Source organism: Glycine max (assembly GCF_000004515.6).
Source record: "Glycine max cultivar Williams 82 chromosome 6 unlocalized genomic scaffold, Glycine_max_v4.0 Gm06_scaffold_98, whole genome shotgun sequence".
NCBI classification, from domain to species: domain Eukaryota; kingdom Viridiplantae; phylum Streptophyta; class Magnoliopsida; order Fabales; family Fabaceae; genus Glycine; species Glycine max.
In genome coordinates this window covers 60391-67698 of record NW_024464668.1, presented here as the reverse complement: position 1 = coordinate 67698, position 7308 = coordinate 60391, and the positions used below count along the sequence as shown (strand labels likewise).

General features: G+C 34.9%; 1 protein-coding gene across 3 annotated transcripts; it reads right to left on the bottom strand.

Moving 5' to 3' along the window:
* Nucleotides 1-1097: 1097 nt before the first annotated feature.
* On the bottom strand, nt 1098-4411 carry LOC100788156 (protein translation factor SUI1 homolog 1). Of its 3 annotated transcripts, none has more exons than XM_003527435.4 (5): nt 4329-4411; nt 3003-3101; nt 2671-2876; nt 1513-1566; nt 1098-1417 (listed from the first exon to the last, which is right to left on the bottom strand). In XM_003527435.4, the coding sequence occupies exons 2-5, from the start codon at nt 3037-3039 to the stop codon at nt 1373-1375; spliced, it is 342 nt and encodes a 113-aa protein (XP_003527483.1). In that variant the 5' UTR covers nt 3040-3101; nt 4329-4411; the 3' UTR covers nt 1098-1372. The 3 variants fall into 3 exon arrangements, with proteins under 3 accessions (XP_003527483.1, XP_003527484.1, XP_040869611.1); XM_003527436.5 differs by having other exon boundaries at nt 4235-4335; XM_041013677.1 differs by lacking the exon at nt 4329-4411 and adding an exon at nt 3258-3276.
* Nucleotides 4412-7308: the final 2897 nt, after the last annotated feature.

The window sequence follows — 7308 nt, the reverse complement described above, 5'->3', positions numbered from 1 at the left end:
ATTTATCAAAAACAAAAAAAAAAAAACAGATTTATAATTAAAATGTGAAGACAAAAATGAAAACTGAAAATAGAATACAAGTAAACACATCTTTATATTTTTCCTTTCTTTCCACATTTTCTTCTACCAAATAACTAAATAAAATCTATCTTCACTCAGTCTTTTCTTCTATTTTTTTCCCGTTATACTTTCCTTTATGACCCAAAGATATATTGTGATAAAGAAAACATTAAAAAAATGATAAATTTAATAAATAATGCGATAAAAAGTTAAAGACAAATTAATAAAAAAAATAAACATCCACAGATTAATAGAACAACATAATCGCCTATCTTATTTTAAAATGGATTGAAGTAATCAGCGAAAAGAAGAAAAAGTGGATAGAAATAGAAAGGGAAAGCAGAAAATATAATAAATTAGATAAGAAAAAAAATAAAAATAAGATAAAAAAAATAAAATATTAACAAAAAATAAATATATACAAGTGCTGGTAAACTAAATAACTTTTCGTCTAGATTATAAAGTTTAATTTCTACACACAAATAATTTTAATGGGTCATTTAATAAAAAAATTACTTTAATATAGTTATTTTAAAAGTTAACAAACTTATTAAACTTATTATACATATTATATAAAAAAATTTAATGTCAATGCATAACTCTTTTTCTCTATATTATATTTAATTTGAAAATTAATCCAAATACCAAAACCAAATACTTGAATATATTAAATTTTTAATGTAATTCATTATTATACAAACTGTCAAAATAAAATGTATCTAAAATTTGTCCTTAAAATTAAATAACTAATGATGTGTACAGATCAAAAGAAAATAAAATATACAAGTAATGATATTTCTTATTTAGTTGAAAGAATAAAAGAAAGAAACTATTTTGTATAAATTAATATTATTTTTTTCTTCAAAATTTCCTTTCACTCTGCTCTCATTTTCTCTCTACTGTGTAACAAGCAGGGGTTAGGTTGGTGTCTATCTCAAATTCTCCTATACATATAAATCTTATGTTCAAAAAGGTTCCCAATTTGGCACGTCAAGGGCCCAAATTAAAAAGCAACCAAGAGTCACTTGCACATGGAAGAATAATAACACAAATTTATTCAACACAGGTGTCTTAGAAGCAGACATATTATCCTTACCATATATTATCAAGTAGTAACTATCTAGAATAGGTAAAAAAACAGTACCACAGCAGATTATATACGACTCTTTTAACTACAATATAACAGAATGTTGCTGTGACTGATAATTGCTTGGATTCAGATTTATAAGCTGTTGCTGCTGTTGCTATTAAATGTAATCAGCAGGCTATATGTATTTTAGCATGAAGCTAAATTGCCACTTTTGGTTAGGCCTTAGAAACCATGAAGCTTGATGTATTCCTTCTTTACTATGCCAGCCTATTTGTAATATCACAGAGGAATTTAGAAATTACAACACTGTTTTATGGTAAAGAACAACAGCCACATTATAATAAAGTTATCAGAATGTTTACCTGCATAAGGAAAGTAGAAACATTCTTTCTTTGATCACCCTGAAGTTGTATGACCTGCATATACATACAAAATTGATGTTTAGGCTTTCATTGATAAATTTGTTGAAAATCACTTAGAGTGTGTTTGGATAAGGTAATTTAGCTAGATAATATATTTTTTATAAAGAATTAAATTCTTTTTTATTAAAAGTAACTGTTTGGATATTTTAGTAAAAGGAATTCAAAATTTTAGAATTTTAAAAGAAATTTTAGTTAGTTGAAAGAATAGAATTTCAAATTCTATCTTTAAGGGAGTAAATTTGAAAATTCTGTAACAGTTCTCTCTTCTCTCTCTCTGGTTCGTGAACCTCCTCACGGAGCGCGCCTTCAAGGTTCTAGAAGATTCCTTCGGAGTCCACCAGCTCCATGGCAGCATGCTCGGGTGGCGCGTATGCGAGTCATGGTCGTGCGCGGAGGCGCGTTGGTCACCGATCTTCCCCAGGCGAACACTCGGACGGCGCTGCCGCTTCGGAGCTAGCGCCAGAGGAGCCGGAGCATCAGTTTCCTCCGTGGCATCCAGTGCAGAGAGGATTGGAGGTTCCGGCGGCGGTGGATTGTTTTCGGGCTCTTCCGCCATTGTGGTTACAGTGGTTGTGGTGGTGTGCGCGGGATAAGGGAGATGGAGAGTTTTCTAGTGCGGTAGGATGCAATTTGAAGCTTACTCTGAATTTGAACCTTTTTCTGAAGAGGGAGAGGTTGAGCATAGGGGAGAGTGGAGAATTTGGGTTTGGTTTTAATTTGAAATCTGGGGCTGTCATTTGGTGGTAATTTTGTGATTGTAGAAGAGAGAGATTGTATCCAAACACAGAATTTTAAAAATAAAGAAATTTAAATTGAAGCATTTTAAATTCTCAAAATTTAAAATTCTTTAGAATTTTAAATTGTTTCATTCAAACATACTCTTAGAGTGTGTTTGTTTCATGGATAAAAAGTCTATTCCCGGGAATGTAACATTCTCATGTTTGCTACAAGTTTTAAGGAATTATTCCCGGGTATTGGGAGAGCAAAAAAGTTCACTGAATGGCAAATAGCGATAGCATGTTATTTCAGGCTCCTACAATTACAAAATAAAATAAGAATGTTCACATGATGCATTATTTATAAAGAGAACACACAAACCTGGCCCAACTCAGGGTCTTGGACAACAGTACCATTACAGCAGAATTCTTTCTTGAGGTCCTTGAGTATCTTGCTATAGCTGTACTCTTTCTTTAAACCTTGAACAGTTGTTAGGCTTTTCCTTCCGTTGCGCTGTTGTACACGAACATGAACATACTCTTTCGTCCCAGCACCTGAGTCCTCAGCATTTGCATCAGCAAAGGGATCTATTCAATTGTCAAACCACATCAGAAATCATAACAATGATAAATTGTTGCATTTCTGGTTTCAGACTAATTGAATTTCTTTAGGCCATAAAACAAAACAGATGAACTGAGATATTCAACACCAACCAAAAGCAGTTGGGATGTTTGTGTCGAATTCAGACATGAAACTTGCCCTTGGTTTCTTGTAACAAACAAAGTCCTTCTGGGGTAATCAATCGCCAAGCACTGAAAGAGAAATTTAAATATACTAAAAGTCAGAGATGAGATGTACCAATTGACATTTCTGACGATGCTATTGTTGTCTATATTATGCTAACTACTAATTCTCAGTCCGAGAAAATATGAACCAGAACAGAAATAAACAGAAACTTTGCAACTTACTACTTATCCCATTATGGGACCAAAAGATCCTCTGTGGTTTCAAAATAAACAACTCAATTTTCATCTCTTCATACCATCCATTCAAATTCATATAACTTATTAACCCATATTTACCTTCAATACCTTGCCATGCAATAAAATTAAGATCAGTCTGATGAATGAATGTCCTTGGAATGTATACACCGAAAGACACATGCATACATAACATACTTACAAATACGAGAAACAGAGGACACACATGTACATACCATACAGACAAAGAAAAGAAACCATGGATCTTATAACTAGAATGTATCAAATACACTTTCACGTGTTAAGTCCAATAATTACAATAATCTACTCTCATTGTATATATAATCAGTATAGACCCAAAATATCAAAGAATATGCATAACCCGATTCCCTCACAAGTCACATCAATCTTGTTCGAGTGCATTCAATCTCGAAAACTTTCATTAGTTTATACAGTAAACTCAAATGGGATCATATATGTATTTGAGACAAGTCTACAAGGAAGCCACGAAGCTAAAGGTTAAACTCTAAAGAAACGAAGAGAATAAAACCCCAAATCAAAATTGCATAACCATGGAAATAATACCAAACAAATTAAAACCCAATTTCATAAAAAAAAAAAAGAAGGAAAGAAACAAAAAAAGATTCATAAAATCTCATTCAAAGAATGAAACAGATTACAAATATCATGATCATGCAAAGTGCAAATACAAAAGAACAATCTTCAAATCTCGTTAATGCACCGTTACGTTAACAAAGCACTAATAGCACACCCCACATAAAAAATTAACATCTGGGTATGAAAAAAAATTCTCGTTCACAAAAAGAAAAGGTTAAAGTTACGAACTTGCTTACGTATGACGCGTAATGAATGCAAGAAAGCCACGAAGCAAAAATCAAATAAAAAGAGAGATCAAAGAATAAATTGAAACAGAGAAACAAAGAGAATAATGAGAATGAAAATACCTAAGACTTGCGAGAGGAAAAGAAAGAAAGTAGAAGTGATGAACGAAGGAATTAAGTAACGAAAAAAGTGAGAGAAATGAAATAGGAACCAAACCTGGGTCAAGTTTATATATAGGACGCTTCAGAAACGAGATAAGTACTCCTAACCACGCAATTCAATTGGGTAACGACTAGCGATTCCTATTTACATATTTTGTTTATTTTTCATATATATAAATGCACGTGCAAAAGTTTGTGGTATGTATCATTTTGCTTTCATTTTTTTTTTAATTACAAAATTGTGACTTTACTTGTAATGTTTCTTGTTTTGAAAAATTTGTCGACAAAGAAAATAAAAAAATAGTAATCAACTAACATCATTGACGGTGTAAATATTTTTTATAAAAATATTTAAAATAATGCACAGTATTTTCTATATAAATATTTAAAAACAAAATACATAAGATAAAGTGACAATTTTATCATTAAAAAATAAAAATAAAATCAATACAAACGGATTTATATAATTTTTACAATTTATAAAATGTAATAATGTATTAAATTAAAGAGAAAATATTAAAGATAATTATGTATTAAATTCAAATAATACAACAACAACAACAACGCCTTATCCCACTAGGTGGGGTCGGCTACATGGATCAACTTCCGCCATAATGTTCTATCAAGTACCATACTTCTATCCAAATCATTAAGTTCGAGATCCTTCTTGATAACCTCTCTTATAGTCTTTTTGGGTCTTCCTCTGCCTCGAATTGTTTGTCTTCTCTCCATCTGGTCTACTCTCCTCACTACAGAGTCTACCGGTCTTCTCTCTACATGCCCAAACCACCTAAGTCTATTTTCCACCATCTTCTCTACAATAGGCGCTACTCCAACCCTCACTCTAATAGCTTTGTTTCTAATTTTATCCTGTCGAGTCTTACCACACATCCACCGCAACATCCTCATCTCCACTACACCTACTTTAGTCTCATGTTGGCTCTTGACCGCCCAACATTCTGTTCCGTACAAAATCGCCGGTCTTACCGCAGTCCGATAAAACTTTCCCTTTAGCTTGATCGGTACCTTTGCATCACATAACACCCCCGATGCTTTTCTCCATTTCATCCATCCTGCTTGAATGCGATGATTCACATCCCCTTCAATTTCTCCATCATCCTGTATTACAGACCCAAGATATTTAAACTGTGTGACTTGAGGGATAATATGGTCTCCTATTTTCACCTCTGAGCTAGATACCCTCCTACTTTTGTTGAACTTACATTCCATATACTCCGATTTGCTTCTGCTTAGGCGAAAGCCATGTGTTTCTAGAGCTCGGCTCCAAGTTTCCAACCTCTCATTCAACTCCTCCCTCGACTCTCCAAGGAGGACTATGTCATCTGCAAAAAGCATGCATCTCGGCACTATCTCTTGGATTTGTTCCGTGAGGACATCCAGAATTAAGGTAAAAAGGTAGGGGCTAAGGGTTGACCCTTTATGCAAACCAATTGTGATGGGAAAATCGTCTGACTTTCCACCCTGTGTCCGAACACTAGTCGATACCCTATCATACATATCTTGGATAGCTCGAATATATGCAACCCTAACCCCTTTCTTCTCTAGAGCTTTCCACAAAATCTCTCTAGGCACTCTATCATACGCTTTCTCCAAATCAATAAAAATCAAGTGCAAGTCTTGTTGGTCCATGCGATATTGCTCCATCACCCACCGTAATAAATAAATCGCTTCCATGGTCGACCTTCCCGGCATGAAACCAAATTGATTCTCAGTAACTTGAGTCTCCTTTCTTAATCTCCGTTCGATCACTCTTTCCCATAATTTCATGGTATGACTCATGAGCTTGATTCCCCTATAATTTGCACAATTTTGTATATCCCCCTTATTCTTATAGATTGGCACTAACGTGCTTCTCCTCCATTCCTCCGGCATGCGTTTTGACCTCATAATTTCATTAAAGAGTTTGGTGAGCCACTCAAGACCTCTATCTCCAAGAGTTTTCCACACTTCAATAGGTATGTTGTCTGGCCCCACCGCCTTACCGTTACTCATTCTTTTCAACGCTTCCTTTACTTCCTATTTCTGAATCCGACGATAATACTTATAGTTCCGGTCTTCTTCTCTTGTGTCTAGACTGCTAGAGTCATATCCATATCGATCATTAAATAAGTTGTGGAAATACACCTTCCACCTTTCCTTGATATCTTTTTCATGCACTAAGACTTTGCCTTCTTCATCCTTAACACACTTTACGTGATCCAAATCTCTAGTCTTCCTCTCTCTACCCTTAGCAAGCCTATATATAGATCTTTCTCCGTCCCTGGTTCCTAGAGCTTGGTATAGTCCGTCAAAAGCTTGGGCTCTTGCCTCACTCACCGCCTTTTTGGTTTCGTTTCTAGCCATCTTATACTTATCCCAAGTTTCAGAATTTCTACACCTATACCACTCCTTGAAACACTCCTTTTTTACTCTAACTTTGCTCTGAACACTTTCATTCCACCACCACGATTCTTTACCCCTAGGTCCAAAACCTCTAGATTCACCCAACGTCTCTTTAGCCACTTTAATAATCTCTTGGGACGTCTTGTTCCACATATCATTTGCACTTCCTTGTGATTGTCCACACCATCCCTCCCATATCTTTTGTTGGAAGATTCCTTGTTTCTCACCCTTCAAGTGCCACCATTTGATCCTTGGTGCTACCATAGGACTTCTTCTCTTTGCCCTATCTCTAATTCTTACATCCATAACCAAAACTCTATGTTGGGTAGTCAAGCTCTCTCCCGGGATAACTTTACAGTTCAAGCAATACTTCTTATCAGACTTTCTGATAAGGAAGAAATCTATCTGAGAACATGTCCCTCCACTTTTGTAAGTGATAAGATGTTCCTCTCTTTTCTTAAACCATGTATTGGCTATAGAAAGATCCAAAGCCTCCGAAAACTCCAAGATGGATTTACCCTCCCCATTCATCTCCCCTAGGCCAAAACCCCCATGCACCCCCTCAAAACCTCTATCCACGCTACCTACATGTCCATTGAGATCCCCTCCTAGGAAAACTTTCTCTCCCTTGG